The sequence below is a fragment of the Anser anser genome (assembly GCF_964211835.1).
Source record: "Anser anser genome assembly, chromosome: 3".
NCBI lineage: Eukaryota > Metazoa > Chordata > Aves > Anseriformes > Anatidae > Anser > Anser anser.
Window position 1 is genome coordinate 84,700,511 of NC_139722.1, and position 17,649 is coordinate 84,718,159.

At 43.0% G+C, this 17,649-nt stretch overlaps 1 protein-coding gene across 1 annotated transcript; it reads left to right on the top strand.

The window, feature by feature from the left end:
* Nucleotides 1–1,057: 1,057 nt before the first annotated feature.
* DESI2 (desumoylating isopeptidase 2) lies at nt 1,058–14,864 on the top strand. Its single transcript, XM_083828797.1, has 5 exons — nt 1,058–1,525; nt 8,042–8,114; nt 9,942–10,035; nt 10,747–10,888; nt 12,797–14,864. Exons 1-5 carry the CDS (start codon nt 1,487–1,489, stop codon nt 13,028–13,030), a joined length of 582 nt encoding a protein of 193 aa, XP_083684923.1. The 5' UTR covers nt 1,058–1,486; the 3' UTR covers nt 13,031–14,864.
* The last annotated feature ends 2,785 nt before the right edge of the window (nt 14,865–17,649 follow it).

Genomic DNA, 17,649 nt, shown 5'->3' on the forward strand with positions numbered 1-17,649 from the left:
CGTGCTGTTTTTAAGATACAATCATATTTTCCACAGTATTCCCCGATATGGAAGCAGCTTCCTTCTACAAAACCCTTTGGTTTCGTAACAGCCGGCTTGTTTCCTAGCTGCCGGCCAAAGGAGCAGATGAAGAACATGACCCAAAGGAGTTACAGGCATCCTGTCCACAGGCTTACAGTTTCACTGGCCAACTAAGGGATTACTGCCAGCAGCCCTCAGCAGCTCAGATGGACCCGAGGTTTATACACCAGTCTCTTAGGCATTTGAATTACTTGACCATCAGCAGCCAAACCTTTGACTGGTTTTTGCAACAATACCATTTCCTCTAACCAAAGATCACTCTCTGAACAGGGAATGGCCTCAAGTTACCCCAGGGGAGGTTTAGGTTAGAAATTAGGAGACATTTCTTCTCAAAAAGGGTTGTCAGGTATTGGGACAGGTTGCCCAGGGAGGTGGTGGAGTCACTGTCCCTGGGGGTGTTCAAGGAAAGGTTGAACCTCATGCTTAGAGACATGGTTTAGTGGGTGACAGTGGTAGTAGGGAAATGGTTGGACCAGATGATGGTCTTGGGGGTCTTTTCCAACCTTACTGATTCTATGGTTCCATGATGCTTTCGTGACTGTCTGCTTCAGTTGTTCTGTAGTACTGGAAGGAATGGAGCTGTTCTGCATGCTTAAGGGCTCTTCCCACCATTCCATCCCACCCACCCCCCCCCGGGGCACTGCAGCTGACCAGCAACGAGGACTTTTAGCTGGGAAAAAAGGGTGCAAACACCTAAACATCTGCTGCCAGAAAGGGTACCAGGAGCCAGAATGCTAGTGGGGTGAGGTATGTCCTCCCTGCTGCAGCGCCTCCTTCTCAAGGGGACATCCTATTGTGAAGGGCACCTTTTATGTAGTAGTTTATATGGTTGTAAACGGAATCTGCGCCTCAGGTTAGGCGCTGTAGGACAGAAAACATCTTTCCTCTTACTGATAACTCCACCCGCGCCGGGCCCCAGCGCTCCCCTACCCCTCGCCCCCAGCGCCACAAGATGGCGGCTCGGGAGGCGCTGCGCACACCTGCGGGGAGGCGGTGCCCGTGCGCGGGACACGCCGGGAGCTGTAGTCCCCAAGCCCCGGCGGAAGGCGGGGGCGGGCCGCAGCGGCTCCATTTTGCGCCCACCGGAGGGGGCTGCCCGGCGGCCGCCGCCGCTCGCTCCTCGCAGCTCCGCCGCCGCCTTCTCCCCTCCTTCCCTCCCTCCCCTGCGCCCCGCTCCCTTATCGCCGTCGGGGCGGGGCCCGCTCCCCGTTCCCGTTCCCCCCCCCCGCCGCCCGCCCGCTCGCTCCCGGCCCCGCCGGCGGCCGCGGGCGAGGCGCCGTCCCCGTCCCTCCGCGGCGGCGGCTCCATGGTGCCCGCCGCCCCCCGCCGCCCCGCAGCAACAGGCAGGACGAGGAGGAAGCGGCCCCCGGGGGTGCCCGCGCCGCGATAGCCGCCCGGCGGGGCGATGGCGAACCAGCTGGTCGTCCTCAACGTCTACGACATGGTGAGCGCCGCCGGGGGGCTCCTCTCCGATAGGGGTGACCCCCCCGGGGCTCCCGGGAGGGAGGGAAGGGGCCCGGTGGATGCCCGTGGTCTGGCCCCCGGGCTCCACACGGAAAGTTTGGTGTGTGCCGCGGGAAGCGCTGCCCTTCGCGGCCCTAAAAGCAGCAGGGGTGTCCCGCCGGGCCCCTCTGCCAGCAGCACGGTGCCTAGGGGTGGCCGCTGGCTCTGCAGGGATAAAAGTTGCTTGGCGCGCCGTCGGTGGGTCTTGTTTTTAATAGACGGTAATTCCCGAACAGCTTTGGTATGGGCGAAACTTGGCAGAAATGAAGGCATTGCTTCAGCCGGGTTTGCGGTCCTATGAGCTCACCTTCCAGCTCTCCTTCCCTGTAATCTTTCCGTGACACCGACGGCAACTGTTGTGTTGTCGTGGGTTCGGCTGGAAGCTGCTCAAACGCCATGGTAACAAATGAGGTGTAAGTACCTGCACAGCACAGGCCACGCGGATAAGTAATGTTAGGAAAATATTATCCGCTAATGCCTTTCAATCGCTGGAAAGTAGAACAAGTGCCACGAGTTCTCGTCTGCCCATGTTTTGAGTCAACTGGTACAGGGACAGTAAAATTTAACAACTAGCTTCAAGTAACAACATTGTCTGCGTTACTTAGTTTATTTTGGATAGGCTTTCCTTCTGCTACTGCCACCATTTTAAAGTAAACTTTTGGTGTTTTGGAAGGGCAAAGGTGTATAGCGTAGAGTCTGATTGCTGGCAGAGAGAAAATGCATCTTTGTGCTTGGCAATACTCAGGCTCAAGTGCTGGAGTGTTTACTAGCAGTTAACAGGGAGCTGTCTCACTTGAAACTAAAATTATATGCTAGATGATATCAGCTAGTCTGATTCCCGTCATTGGTTTCTATGGTAAGTATTGGAGCGGAAGAAAATAACGTCCCTGCCAAAGGAATCCCTGTTTCACCTCCCGTGCCTGACTTCTGTCCCCAGCACACATAACCTGTTGGTCCTGCTTTGGTTTTCCTTCCTCTCTGAGAACGGGGGGGAAGACTGGAGACGGGAGCAGTCCAGTCACTGTGACTCCTCAGAGAGACAGAAAGTGGGGTTTTGCTCACCTGGTTGTGCACATACGTGATGCCTTATGACAAAGTCAGCGTGCTGTATTTATGGGAGACTTAAGGAGAATGGGTGCTTATGACATGGATATGCATGACTTCTTTGGGCTACAATTTACAAACGTGCACAGGAGGAGCTCTTCTAGCGTTAAAAGAGCTGTTTTTATGTATATTAACTGTGAATACTTGAAAGTAAAGCCCTGTTTCTTCCCCTGTACAAGACTCGTACACAAGATGTTATCTTCAAAGTCAGAGGCTTGACACACCTCTGACTTGTGAACGGGGAAGATCCAGTGTCCTCGCAGAGGCGTGCGTGGCGTGCCAGGGGTTGCCTGGGCCCTGCTTACAGGCAGCCATGAAAACTAACAGAAGAGATGGCCTCACGTGTAAGCACCTGCCTAGAAGGTGATGTGATGGTGTTTGAGAAAATCCGTTCTCGCTGTGAGAGCATTTGGGTGAGGGGGGGTGGCTTCAGTGCTGCGTCAATGCTTTGTCACTTGTTTTTGGGACATCTTTGCAGGAATCTGCATCTTCTAGGGCTGAGTCTGGTGGTGGGTTTTATTCACTTCCCCTAGCAGGTCTGACAGGAGCAGGGGGAGCAACAGGAAGGTCACGCTCATAAAAACCAGCCTCAGTTCATGCAGAGGGCTCTGACAGCTGTCCTGTTGTGACTGGGAGGGCTCTGCCGGCAGCAAGTAGAGGAGTCTGCAAAGCCACCACCCCTGGTCAGCGCTCGCTGGCCAAAAGAAGCAAGCAACAAGCGGGCTTACTAGTGGATGTTTGGTCACACAGGGGTGGGTTTTTGTGCGTTGGTCTGCAGCTGTGGTACTTGTCGAAGCTGTACATCACCACAAATTATACATACTGAGCTGAGACGTCTGAGCAAAATATTTCTTTATCCTACTTCAGCTATGCTTGTTGTTTTATAATGACAGCTAGAGAAACAGATTTCCTTCTGACTGGAAAGAAAAACTGAGTTTCTGACTGTGTTTGAAAGCCACTGTCTGTGCACAGCCTCGAACTCTTTCACAAATTATGTCTCAGTCCGTTTTAAACTGGTTTGAAGCAGGAGCTTAAACTAAAGCCTGACTTTCATGTTGCATAGCGTTTGTTACCGCATGAAGAAAGCCTACTGAAATCAACGGTAATGCATCGTTTGGAGCGCTAAGTGTGAGGGGGAGAAGGGACAAATCTTTTATTACACCTGTTCTGAAGTTCTGTTTGTTCACCAAAGGCTACCAATTGTGTGTTGAGGCACTCACAGGTTTGCTGCTCTCACTTCTGGCGTTTCACATCACTTGGAGGTGTGTTTTGGGGGAGGTTGGGCTTTGGTGAGTGTGTTTTTTTTGGTTTGGTTTGGTTTTTTGGAGTGAGAGAACAATATTAGTCACCTGTTGACAGAATCAACACTACTGTAGCTTCAGCAGTTGTAGGAACAGCTTCGTGTTAACCTGGGTGCTAGCTGTAGCTCAGTTCCTGAAAAAGCCACTTACATATGCAGGAGACTAATGGGTGACCTCACTGCTGCTGGAGAGCCGTACAGGACTGAGTTGGTTCACTTCAGAGCATGTACCCTCTGCTTTCCTTAGCATTTGAGAAGGAGAAAACCTGGGATAAAACCAGAGGCTGAGGAGGGGTGTGTGTGTTGTGCTTGAGAGCTTACTTTCTTGTAGTGGTAACTTCCTGGAGGGAAAGAAACTTAAGGGCATGTTTATGTGCTTCTCTTCATGGCTTTGAAAACTTTTTATCATAAAAAGGGTCATAAGAAAACAGCTACTATGTTTTGAGAACTGGAGTATTTAATATAGTAAAACTGCTTTTTTTTTAAGGATTCTAGCTTTTTTGTGGCCAAAGTAGCATCCTCTTTTTCACTTGTAAAGCTATAACAATCTAAAGTATTAACATAAATGAAAGCTCTGAAGAGTGTAACAAAGATACTTTTGAAGCACTGGGATTAATGTGTTTTTCATTTCAGTGACATGGCTTTATTGCGCACATAGAAAAATAGTTCTCTAATGTGTGTATCAACAAAAATATTGAACACGAATCCCCGTTTCACAGGACTGACTGACTGCAAAATACTGAGGATGTGGGACTGTGGTCTTACACGTTCTACTGTGGTGAAATTCAGATCAAAACTAGATGAAGGGAATCTGTTTTGTGTGATGAAAGCAAGGATGTAGCTTTTGGGATCAGTTTGGGATTCCAGAGTTTGTCATACTGCTGAACCAGCGAGCTGTATATATGTCATTTATGGGCAGTCTTTATTTTGTAAGTTGTATGTTATCTTGCCAGCTGCAGCCAAATTCAGCATACTGGAAGCTGCATTTTTCCCGTGTTCCTTTCTTTAGTGAGATAAGGCATTTTGCTCAATGAGAGGATGTGACCCACCTTCCAATAACTGATCCAGATTAAGTAATAATTAGATCTAATTACTGTTCCTAGGGGAAAGTAATTCTGCCTTATTGAAATTCTTCAGTTAACCTACTCGGTTCTTGCTGGAAGTGTTAAGTGAAGTGCTGTAGGCACTTCTTTCAAGCTGCTAACACTTGTTAAATTTGCTACCACTGCTCAGTTTTTGGAGCCTAGTGAGCCCCGCGTACCGAAGTGCTGCTGCTGATAAGGGCTGCTTGCTGGGATGGCGCTGACCTTGCTGCGGCAGCTCCCCGTCCGCTCTGCCTCCGTAGGGATCCCTGAGGCAGCTCGGTGAGCCGCTTTCCTGTTGTCTGCCTGTCCTGTGTTGGATTTCACAGGGCTGTAAGAGGGGAGGGGAGTGAATAACTGTTTTTTCCTGCCTGGTAGCAAACTAGTGTTATTGCTGGAGCGCTTACGGGATGTCTCGTGTCACTTGTGTTCTGCTGCCAGAGAGCTGCGGTAGCCTTGTGTGCCAGTGACGGGTCTGGTGTGTGTGAGGTGCAGGCGGCACTGGGAGGCCAGGGGTCAGACACAGAATTTCCTGGCAAAGCGGGTGGCCTGTGGAGGGCTACGGTACGAAGGACTCTCTCTGGCTTCATTTGAGGTTATGGTGATTTGGACGTACTCTCTCTAGGCAAGTGTCCTTTTCCCCTGTGCTAACAAATTACACGTTGAATATTCCAACGGTTCTGATTGTAAGGGTAAGCCTAAAACTGTTTTGGAATGGTGAGCTGGGAAAGTGAGGAAAACTGGCTTCAGAACTGAAGCAGATTTATGTTTGAGAATCTCTTGAATTTTCCTGTGGATTTTAATTTCACTTCAATGAACAGAACCTATTTTTTATGCTCACAAACTCATTAAGTTAGTTGGGCAGTCTTACCTTTCTCCTTGCGTCCCTTGTTCTTATGTTCTCCCTGTTCTGTTTTTCTATACAGAGCAAATCTAACCCAGTGTATTTCTGGAGGTAGCTTGATCTGAAAAGTCTGATTAGATGCATATGGATGAGCACTCTGCTTTTTCTTCTGGGGAGAGGAAGGAAAGAATTGGGAAGCCTTTAAACAGATTAAGGTGATGGTTTCGTGTAGTCATCCATACCACGCTCACTAGCACAGTGATCTGTTAACAAAGCCGACTGTGAAGCTCACTCTTAAGCAAACTGTATCCACAGATCTCAATGCCTGTTAGCTTTCGATAAACATAAGGAGCAAGACCTGCCTGCTGCTAAATCGTGTTGACAAGATTTCCCACAACTGGCATGGCTGGAGACAAGATCATAAAATCCTTAGTCATTGAAGTCTGGAGCCTGCAGCACTGTTGTGAAGTTTAGGCTGGAAAAAGTGGGGTGCTGTTGTTTGGCTACTGCGGGTAACTGAATTTGGGAGACCACTTACTCTAGGTTTGACAATATGGATAAGGATGATTGTAAAAGCCAAATGCATCCAATTCTGATGCCTGAAAACTTGTAACATTTGGCCTGACTTGCTCTTTTTGCCATTTAACTTCCTTTTATTTTCATGAACAGCTTTTCAGTCCAAAACTTAGTGAGAAGTGATTCCTCACTGGAGGAAAAATGGCTTTTTCTCCAACTGCATGTTAAATGCCAGGATGACTAAAATGTCTGTGAATTAACGTACCAACCCGTTAGTACACATCAACAGTGTGACATCTGTAACCTTTTACATTTGTATCATCAGTTGTGATGTTTTAATAGTGACTTCACATCAGAAAGCGCTTACTGTGTCAACAGTTTGTGCAAATAAGATGGATTTTTCTCCTTCCTGTTTACGAAACAAATAATAACTTGCTGAGGATGCTGCCTCGGTCTGTATCCTGACTGCCAGCTGACTCTTTGAAGTCTGATTTGCAGAGCCTTGCGCAGTGTGCTTCAGGTCTGGGTGACCTGGGAGGAAAGTTCCCACTACTGGAGTAATTGACAAAATAATGTTTTTCATGTATTTTTGAGAGGGTTTTTTTGCTAGTCAATTTCGGCTTTAAGAACACTGCTTAGACTTTTTTCTTTGAAGTCTTTGTTTGAGGTTCCTCTTGAAATTGTTTCAATTGGTTGAAATTTTTTTGCTCCTTGGAGACTGATATTTTGAAGGTGGTGATAGAGCCAAGGAAAGTCAGTAACCTTGAGGTTTTTATTTTTTCAAACTCTGTATGCCTTTATGGTGTTGAGGATAATTGTTAACTCCTGATAGGCACTCACTGCTGCTGCTTTTTAAATAGAAAATAGTGCCAAGGAATTTTTTTCTTTCCTTTTCCTTTTTTGGAGGGAGTGTGGTGTATGTGTTAGAATTAAAAGAACCCAGGAAGTGATAATTTTGAAATACAGCTGTAATCTGTTTTTTATCATAGAAGTGATATGCTAGGAACACATACTGGATGTATGCAAAGGTCTTGCACCTGATGTATGGAGACAGATACATCAGGAGTCTGAGAGTTTAGGCTATTGTACGGTGATTACCAGTTGAGTATTCAAAGACGTAATACAAGGTAATTTCATCTTAAATATCTCTGAGCGTCTTGTCATCATCTGGTCATAAGCAAAAACGGTCATTGCTCTAAGTGACAATTGGTGTGTGTATATTAGTCCTACATTTTGATGTTCTTTCAAAAAAAAAAAAAGTGCTCCTGCCAAATTATTGTAGTTGATTCCAGTATGTATTCAACTAGTGGAAAACTTTTGTAAGTTTTAAATTGTTGACAAATAAAGTTGATTTGGATTTCTCCCAAGTGTGGTCTCCTTGGTTGACAGGCAGCGACAGCACTAAAACATCGAGTAAAACCTAATGGAATTAATTGACTGTGTATAGCTGGGGAATTTTAATAGCATGTTCTGTTCCTGTTAAAAAAAAAAAAAAAAAAATGGGTCATGCAGTTTTGTTTTGTGGTTGGCTTTTATGCTTTCGATGTGCTGTGAGAAGACAAATCTGTATTGGAAACTAACTAGAGCCTTTTTGTTCTTCTTTCTTTTCAGTATTGGATGAATGAGTATACTTCTTCCCTTGGAATTGGAGTATTCCATTCAGGTATAGAGGTGTATGGCCGAGGTATGTACAAGAAAACCATCATTTACTCTTCTGTTTGTCTTAAGTAACAGTATTATTCAAACAAAAATGGGTTTTGGGTAGTGAGGGAAGTCTGGCTCCTGAAACCTGTTGTTTTCAAGTTCTCATCTCTTTTGCCTCTGGGGAAAAAAAAAAAACACTTATCAATAATCTGGTAGTCATCTTGTATTCTTATGTAAAGCTATGTAACTATGAAAAAATGTACATTTTTTCCAATAGAAAGAGCAATATTTGTCTTGGGTTTAGAAATGCCTATTGTTAAAACAAATGTATGCTTCACATAAGCATGATGGATCATGGTTTTTAGTATTCTGCCAGCACTTGTGCAAGGAGTTAATTTTTAACTATAGAGACTGATCTGTTGCGGTCCATTCCTTATTAGTAGATTTGTTTGTTTTAAGGAGAGTTTATTTAAAAGGTATCTCATGCATACTGTTTATTTACAAAAGACACACCGCTGATAAATAGAGCAATATGTTCTGATTTTGCCCAGTGGGTTGTACTCTGGGAGGCAGCTTCCTGATTTACGTAGGTCACTTTCAATTCCAGTCCTGACCAGAAGGGGTGCAAGCTCAGGTCTGAGGTGTTCATGCCTAGCAGTAAAACCACTCTCTGATGTGATGGTGTTGCTAAAAGTAGTCTGATTAAATATATATTTACATATACTTGAGTTCTTTTTTATTTTTTTTGGAATGTGTTTGGAGTTGAGGAGAAGCAACAGAGGTGGTGAGCTGAGCCAAAGACCCCATTGTGCAAAGTACCTTAAGCTGTAGGTGTTGCAGCTACCATAATAGTAGCATTGTAACTGGGTTTGCAAGCGTTGTCAGAGGAATGGAGAGCTGATGAAATACAAGGCTTACCGTTAAAAACTTTTTTGAATTTCTTCTAATCCAAACCAGAAAGGCCTGACTCCTAGTAGTGCTGTGCGTGAAACCCAGTCCTTGAGCTGTGCCAAATCCACGTCTCCCTTCCTGTACAGCTTGTAACAGCTTTCTCATATTAGGTTGTGCCCCTGCTAGAACAATGACTTGCATTTTTCACAGTACCTCAAACTTTATTTATTTACCTGTTGTAAAAAAAGGTTATCCACAAAGCTGAATGCTAGACTTGGATGATGTATTTCAAGTTTTTAGGAAAGGAAGTGTGAAGTCATGCTTAAAGCTTTTTATTATACCCTGGGTGTGGTGTGGTGTGTTATCTTACAGACGCAGAAGGAAGTTAAAAGCACACTGATACCTTCATGAACTGTAAGGGCTTATGCCAGCAGATGTTACGTGCAGACTTCAGATCTGTGCACTGGTTTACTTTCTTCTTAGAGAAGAACACAGGATAGTCTAACTCTTGCATATCAAGGAACTCAGAAACATTTTAGGCCAATACTAGTTGGCAATGCGTACTGCTGTAGCATACCATCAGACCTTTGAGGATGCTGTACTTTGAATCCCTAATCTGTGAATATTTAAGTAGACTTTGGAGGTAAGCGCATGTAAAAAACATTGTTTTCATTGTATAAGTGAAGATTTAAAAGTTAAATTGAAAATCCTACCAGTTATATATGCTTATTAATTAAGCCTGTATGCTGATATAGGAAGCTTTTTGTCAATTTTCAATTAAGTTGACTTCGAAGTTAATAAAACTATTATTTGCCAGCTCTTTGCGTTTGTTGCCTTGGTTTCTAGGTTTAGATCCTTGTGAAGTTCTCATCAACTAGAAGATCCTTGCAATTGATATACCAGTTGATGAGGTCTGTTGTTCTTTACTGTCATCTTATGTTGTTGTTATTTTTTTAATCTGAGCTTTCTTTTTCAGAATTTGCCTATGGTGGTCATCCATACCCTTTTTCTGGAATATTTGAAATTTCACCAGGAAATGCTTCCGAGCTAGGAGAAACGTTTAAATTTAAGTAAGAAAAATATATATTTTCTTGTTTTTGAGAAGGTATGTTAAAAAGACAGCTTGTTGAATGTATTTTTAAGGATAGGTGTGTTAAATGGTACCCAAGGATTTCTGACTTTGTGAGATAATAGTGTGTTTTCTTTTCTTTGAAAAATGGGAAAAGGTGATGACAGCAAAAAAAAAAAAACATTATTTTGAGCATACCGTTAAATTACTTAACTGTGCATAAATTATGTGGACTTGTAGCTAGCTTTTTATTATTCATACCATATATACAATGGGGTAACTTTTTCAAGGTAGTGAAATTTTTATACAAAAGTAAAGGTGTTGCTTTTCAAGGTATCCATGTCTTTTTTTTTTCTGGTTTCTCAGTGTGGTTGTCTTGACTTTCCTTGCATTACAAACTCTTACCGATTCCCAGCTGTCTCAGATAAACAATATCCTTTGGAGAAGAGGGGAAAATGGCAGCCTGCACTTCTGTGAGTTAAGCTGCAGAGAACTTAAGTGAAATACAGGTGGGCAGTCAGCAAGAAAATAACCTCATGTAAGATGGAAGTGGTGCTGTAAAATGTAATAGCGAAAAAAAAGTATGTTATTCTAGGAGGGCAGAAAGATTTCCCCACCTGCAGTAGGGTAATTTTTGAGCATTTTGAGAACAGTTACCTACTTATTTTATGGAAACCTGATCATCTTCTAATCTCTCTGTTTCTCTTCCTAGAGAGGCTGTGGTTCTAGGCAGTACTGACTTTATGGAAGATGACATAGAAAAAATAGTAGAAGAGCTTGGAAAAGAATTCAAAGGAAATGCTTATCACCTAATGCACAAAAACTGCAATCACTTTTCTTCAGCTTTATCTGAGGTAAACAAACACAAGGGTCTATAGCAAGGTGCATCCCAGGTGGCTACAGAGCGTCATCTCCTTCCTGTCCTTTGGATTGTTTGGCATAATTTCCAGTGTCTTATCTTTATTACCTTGGGTAAATGTCACCGTTTCTTCAGATTTTTGGGCTTATGTCCAGAATGCAAGATTATGCTGCCAAAAATGCTAAATGTTGTTACATGTAGTTTGAGTTCCAGAAGGGGGGGAGGTATTCCTAATTGAGAGACCTAGTAAAGCAGGTATTAACAGGATTGCAGGACCTTTTCAGACTCTTCACAGATCACTACAGGAGACAGACCCACATGCTGTTTTTACCAGTGTTCCCTCACAGAGCCCTCACACTGAAAATAATTTCTAAAGTTACGACGTACTACTAAAGAATAACAAAAGCATTGAAGTTTCATAGATGAATCTGCTGTTTGAGAGGCTTTTGTCAAGTTATCCCTCTGCCAGCACCTGTGTCCTGGTCATGTAGATACCTGTGTGGGCGTGCAAAAGCATCTGGTTGTGGAACTGACTGGGCTTTGCTTTTCCCTCTCAGCTTTATTTTAACCTTACCAGTTTGCCAATAGGATTGAGTGCCTGCTCACTCACATGCTTGTACCAACACAAGAGGAAGGGTGAGGAACAAATAAGCCAGGACAAAGAGGGGAATGGCACTTGCGTTTTCATTAGTAGTTGCTAACCTGTGCTTGTCAGAATTTATTCTAATGGTCATTGAGGCCTTCCGAAAAAGGGATGGCTTTGTTTTCCATGGCTAACTTCCATAAAACTTAACTAGTCTGGAGAAAGAGGAGGAAAAAAAAAAGGAACAGTTAATGGCACACTTACTGTATGGCCTTTGCTTTATGTAGTCTGTTTGATCTTCCACTGGTGCTGGAAAATTTTGAGGTGGGTGATTCGTGTGCAGCGCTGGTACAAATAAGTAGGGTGGCCCACTGATGAAGCTGCAGTTGACGTGACATCTGCCCAATATGGCCAGGCATTTTCCATACTCTTGAACTGCATGATCATGTCGTTTCTGTTTTATCTCATGTCCTATTTAGTGTTCAAGCTGCCTAAAAACCAGGGATATAATTACAAATAAAATGCTATTCAGTTTTAGCAGAGTAACATTCGTGTTAGCTGTGATTTTCTCCAGATTTGCATTGGAATAAGTAATGCTTGAAGTGAACATGGAGGCAGTTAAATAAAATAGGTCACTCCCTGAATAGTGACAATGAAAACATTTAATGACTGCTGTGTAGTAAAAACAAACATTTAATGCAAATTTATATATTTTTGAGGGGTTGAAACTAGCTTTGTATTATATTGCTTCTCTTGTTCTAGTGATCTTAGCAGCCTGTGTGGTGTGAGATAGTGATCTCTTTTCCAAAGTCATCAGAGGCCATCATAGTAAATGTCCTCGGTTGTGTGTGTTACTCCACGTAGCTGTAATATTAGCACTGTCTTTTTGACTGCTTGATTTCAGGGTGCACGTCTGTAATAGTGAGCTTTCTCCTTCAGTTGCTGTTTCTGAAGAATTGTCTGTGAATACAAAATAAACCTTAACTCATTTCCGTGCCTCTTATAGAAACTATTCAAAAAGATCAAGGTGGTTGGGCTTTTCAGGACTCAAAATAAAAATACACCCCCCATGTTCTACCCCTCAGAAAAAAAGCAGGACCACATGTCAAACTTAGAGTGGAAAACGAGTCTCTGCAAATTGGGTTGGTGCTTTTACTGATGGAGCAAGTTGTCTTAGTGCAGCTGAGTGCTTCCTGAGTGGTGTTTGTGATGCATAAATCTAAGACTGCTGCAGCCTTTGCTTTCTCTTTACAGTAATGTAGCTTTGTCACTGCTGAACCAAGAAGACAAGTTAATCTTTTCCTTCCCCTCTCGCCCTAGATTCTGTGTGGAAAAGAGATTCCACGATGGGTGAATCGTCTCGCCTACTTCAGCTCTTGTATACCGTTTCTCCAGAGCTGCCTGCCGAAGGAATGGCTAACTCCTGCAGCCCTCCAGTCTAGTGTTAGCCAGGAGCTACACGAGGAGCTGGAGGAAGCCGAGGATGCAGCAGCATCAGCTTCCTTGGCAAGCTCAGCATCTGGGTCTAGAACTGGACGTCACACCAAATTATAAGTCCTCCTCCAAAGTTACAATGGTTTGAAATACTTCAATTTAATCTCTCCAGCAACTGACTTCCTGACAGAACATGAGAGCTGACTCTAGAACACTGTTTTTATATGCAAAAACGGCTCTCATCAGCCCCTGTTTCAGCTCAGGATTATTTATGTAGTGAAAAGAATTGCTGGGAGGAAAGGGAAGGATTTTATGTGAAGCCACCCTTTTCATTTTCACCTGTTTGATAGACCTGAGTTAACCTAACATCTTGTATAAAGCAGAACTTAAATTATTTGTTTACAGTATGGTGTACTACTGTTTACAAGTCCTGTAAGGACTCCTGCCACCATGGAAGAAGAGAGAATACGTGTTTTATTAACTGTTGGTATAATTCAAAGGCAGTAGTATTATGCCCTGGATGAACTCTCCCCTTTGTTTTCAAGATTTAAGGCAGGTGAAGTTTAAATTTCTGAGAAATGTAGAAACTGCTGAATACTATATATGCGAACAGGGTACTGTACACTTAAAGTGGCTGATGTAAACAGGTAGATTCCAGGATGTAGGGAGACTGATTTTGTCTAAGATCTCTTACTGAAGAAGTATGACCTCTACATTAATGAAACTGTGGATTTTTGCACATATGAAGGGAAATTTCTATCTCATTACACTGCACATTGATCCCTAATGTTTTTTTTAACTTAGCCATGTAGTTTGCATCCTAACTTCCGTCTGTATTTACAGTCTACTTCAGCCAGGATTTAGACGTGTAAATATCACCTGTTGAAAGCATCAACAACTTTTTTTTTTGCTGTTTGCTTTACTTGATTTAAAACTTGTATATAAAAGTTAGTACTTGTATTCTTTTTTTTTTCCTTCATGTAGTTTGAACAGTGTAATACAAGCCATTTATGGTTGGGGAATGGCCTTGCTTTCTGCTGCTGCCTTTTGCTTCATTTGAGTTTGTATACATTAGTGTCTTTTTTTTTTTACTTATATATTACTGCCCAGTCGTGCAGATTCGCACAAATTATAGAGAAATCCTAATTTATTTTCCCGCAGTTTCTGTCTGTGGCATTAACTTTCTTGTCAGATGTAATGAAGAAAAACCTGAAAATTGCTTATGCACCTGCGTGTTTACACAGCAGAACCCACTAATCTGCACACATAATTATATCCGAAGGTAAGAGATGCTATTTTCTAAAACACAGAAGTATGTTTGCTGGTAGATTATAATTAGAGCTGAATTATAATTAGTGATCAGAATATATAATGGAATGCCTTATTCTTGTTCACTTACCAAGAGAATTAATGGTTCTTCCAGTTATTAGTGTAAATTAGTGAGGTTCTATTGTGCACATAAGGATACAGTAGCACAAACATGAGGGAGGTGAGCTTGTGTATTTTGTAAGACTTGCTGCCTTAAACTAACAAAAACATCTGTAAACTGATCAGCTCTCAAAGAAGTGTGCATTACTAGAAGTATAAATGACTTTTACGAGCTTTGGTTTTGATTTGTTGCTGGGTTTAATTTTTCCATTAAGTGAAATACTGACTCTACAGTTTCTGTTCCTTAAAAGGGGGAAAAAAAATCCTCTTATGAGGCAAGAATGCTTAATGTTATGTACTCTCCTAGCTGTGTGTAGTCAGTGCCGTTGAACCCTTCAGGAAGGTGCAGTAGGTTATATTCTAGTAAGAATTCATATGATGGCCAACTCCAATTCATGTTAGAAATGAGCGAGAAGTCTTTCTGCTAGCCTTTGGGCTGCATCATTTTCAAGACGGTTGAAGCTTTCACTGATCTGTGGTACATTGTAGTGATAGAAAGAAATGCTAACGTTCAGTTCGGGGGGGGGACAAAAATCAAGTGCTACTTTTTTCTTGAAAGAGTGGGATAATGGTAGAAGTCTTGCTAACTGTGCTTTGGTACGTGTTCTTATAATCTCTTCTACCAAGTGGGAAATGCTTAAGACTGACAAGTCTATCACGATATCTGTTTGGTCTCCAGAAGTTGGATATACTGACTCTCCCTGATTGTTTTTTCTTTAAACTTGAATCTCTGAATTTGAGTTCTTTTTTTCCCTGTTGTGAAAATGAACATGGTGGTCTCCAGTCAACTCTCAAGCATTAGAGAAGGAAAGATCACACTACTTACAGCGAAGGTGACAGACCACAGATAAGTCTTGTCTCTCCTGTGCAGCTGTGGTAGGAATGTGACTAAGTCTCTTGGTCAAGGCAGGTCCTTTATTTCAGCTCAGGGTTGAGGCCACTGATCTAGCAACGTACTGTAGCTCTTCCTAGGCTTTAGGAAAAATAAATAGAATGAATTTTCATTGCTACCTAACTTTTATGTACCAAAACCAGCTTTTTAGGCTTCTAATATATCCAGAGCTCTAGGTCACAAATCTCTACACCTTCATTAACCCACACAGTTACAGCATGTACAATGCAAGAAAGCGACAGATCACAGCACAGTTTTTATTTAGAAGTAAAACTAAGAATATTTTTTATAAAGCAGACTGGAAAGTTTGTAACAAACGTTCATTTTATTGGTAGCTGTACAGGTGAAAATACTGTCTTATGCTCCATTTTTTTTTGTTTAAATACCATCCATTTGTAAATCCTGTGAGGAAACTGACACGTGAACCCTGAAGGCTGTTGGGTATTGCATCGAAGCAAGTGGTACTGTAACTTCAACCATGTGCTGTGAACTCAGCCTCTGCTGGATGCCTACAAGAAGTCACCCTGCCAGTGGTTACTCCGATTTGTTAGCAATAGAACAAGTTACCTTTCACCAGCATTACTGCCAAGCAGGGATTACTTTAGTCTACTAACAACCACACTGTGCTAGGACTAGGACACTCCAAAATGCTGTGAGAAAGCTGGACACCTGTGGAGTCTTTTCCATCAAAACGGGTAGAAAAATAATTCACTACTTCAGGGTTCTGCTCTGTTTACTTTCTCGTTGTTGTTTAGTTTTCTGTAAGATAGTACTTTTGATACGTAGTGTATTCTTTAACTTGGTCGTTTTATTTAAATGCCATTTTCTGTTCAGCAAGCCAAAAAAATCCAATGTACTGTCAGTGTGCACCAGTAACTTCAGAGTGGCTTGGTAAAAATATACTTGCATTACTTCTAAAATTTGCAATGCAATTCTGATCACTATTGATACATGATAATTTTCACTGTTGGAAGTTGGTTACAAGCTGAATATTCACTGATGCATTTTTGGTAAACTTGTATTCAAGTTTACAATACTACATAGTATTTGTATAAAATTCAAAGAATTTTGACTTTTGTTACCTGTACATGGCAACAAGTTGTCTAGCATCTTAAATCCATCAGTTTATTAAAAATACTTTTATAAAAAAGAGAGTTGGCTGTGTTTCTTACTCTCCTGGTACCTGTAGCTCGTTTTATCAGTGCTGTGCAAGCTGACTTGTAGTTTTGATGTTTTGAGAGGTATGAAACCACTGGGTAGTTGTACTATAGCTACTTAAGCTATAGGCTATATTCTGACTTGGGTGGCTCGGTTTGTTTAAGGCACTGTTAAAAGCCATTAGTTTTTAATAGACTAAATTCAATTTTTTTCATGTTTGGTGTGTCAACCACAGCTGTTGGTGTATGCAAGCACTTAGAGTATGCTTGGGACATGTTGCCGGTATTATGTGCCACCTTCTATAAACGTGCTCCAGAGCCCAGATCTGTATCTGTTTTTGCACCAGCCAGAGCAAACACGGAGTGCTGCCTTAAATGGCTCAGCTGTTGGTAATTTCGTGAATTACTGACAGCTAGTGCGGAGCCTGTGTTTTGCCACTTCCTGCGAGCACAGCACAGCAAAGGTCCCCAGACTGTGGTAAAGTGCTAAGAGCAACACATACCCAAGCCACTGCAGCCTGTGCTACACCCGCTCCTGCAGCAGCAGTGCCCCTGGTCGTGTGTCCCAGCACTGGCACGGGCTGGAAAAACTCCTCTGGCTGTTTAATTAAAAAGCTGCCAAGCTGTTTCAGAGCAGGTCTGCAGCGGGGTCTCAGCCTGGCTCCCTGCACCCTTCTGGGGGGCTGTGGCCATGCCTCTGCTCAAGGCTGTGGGCACCAGGGCTCCTGGCTGCTCCTCACAAGCCTCAGGGCTGCAAGGGGGCAGCCACGCAGTGAGCCAGCCAGCGAAGCCAGATCTGGGCTAATGAGACATACAGCCTCTACTTCATAAGAGGCTGCAGAAGGCAAGCGGGTGCTCAGATTTTAACAGGATGGGAACATCTCTGAGCCTGGTGTCTCCACATATGCTGCTGCTGCTAAGGATGGGCTAGATGTGAGTTGCTGGAGAAGCTGCTGAGACGCAGCAGTTCCTTTGTCCACCTGCTACTGGACCCAAATCATGGTCAAAGTTGCAGGAGAGTTTGAGGAACTTCAACTTACTGAAATAAAACTTGACAAATCCAACTGAGTACTTCAGCTGACGCTGATGTGAATATACGGATCTGTTTTGTATGTGGATTTTCTGCTCTGAAATTTTGAAACTGAGTGCAAAGCGGTTGGTGTTTGTATAGCATGGCCTGTGCTGCTGTTCTAGACAAACACCTGCAACATCCAGTGGCCAAGAGTGCTTATCCACTCTGGGAAGGTGTTCAGTACGCAAAA